The 733-nt window shown below is 45.7% G+C and overlaps 1 protein-coding gene across 2 annotated transcripts in view; it reads left to right on the forward strand.

The window, feature by feature from the left end:
• actr3 (actin related protein 3) overlaps positions 1–733 on the forward strand; it is a 12658-nt gene that overhangs the window by 9730 nt on the left and 2195 nt on the right. For both annotated transcript variants that reach the window (XM_016449565.1, XM_016449566.1), the window contains one exon: positions 87–260. In XM_016449565.1, the coding sequence (XP_016305051.1) occupies positions 87–260 (174 nt within the window). The remainder of the gene's footprint in view (positions 1–86; positions 261–733) is intronic.

Below are 733 nucleotides of genomic sequence, written 5' to 3' on the forward strand. Positions count from 1 at the left end.
GAGTGTGTGTGTGTGTGTGTGAGTGATGGAGCACATGAGCGTCTCGTCCTCCAGACTCTGAGCGTCCACTCGTCTGTCTGCTGCAGGAGCGCTTCAGTTACGTCTGTCCCGATCTGGTGAAGGAGTTTAACAAGTACGATACGGACGGATCCAAATGGATCAAGCAGTACACCGGCATCAACGCCATCAGCAAGAAAGAGTTCACCATCGATGTGGGATACGAGCGCTTCCTGGGACCCGAAATCTTCTTCCACCCTGAGGTTTGGACAGGCACACATTTCTTTTATTGCTGTTATATCAAGACAATTACAGTAATAACAGGCAAAAATAAACCCTACAGGAAAATAATAAATACAGTATCGATCAACCTCTAATTTAGTCTCTATTGATGTATTAGCAAACAAACCAATTTCAAGACACATGTCTAGAAGGAAACTTCATATATTGAAGGAAACAAGTATTTTAAACTTGTTTTGTTGATTTGCAGTATTAAGTCCTTGTTAAAAATAAAAGAATCTGGGTTCTTTCAACACTCTCATACTCACACACGCACGCACACGCACTCGCACACACACACTCGCACACACTCGCACACACACGCACTCACACGCACACACACTCGCACACACACGCACTCACTCACACACACGCATGCACGCATGCACTCACTCACTCACGCACTCACTCACACACACACACACGCACGCACTCACTCACTCACACACACACACAC

Source organism: Sinocyclocheilus anshuiensis, unplaced genomic scaffold, assembly GCF_001515605.1.
Source record: "Sinocyclocheilus anshuiensis isolate Anshui unplaced genomic scaffold, SAMN03320099.WGS_v1.1 scaffold1269, whole genome shotgun sequence".
NCBI lineage: Eukaryota > Metazoa > Chordata > Actinopteri > Cypriniformes > Cyprinidae > Sinocyclocheilus > Sinocyclocheilus anshuiensis.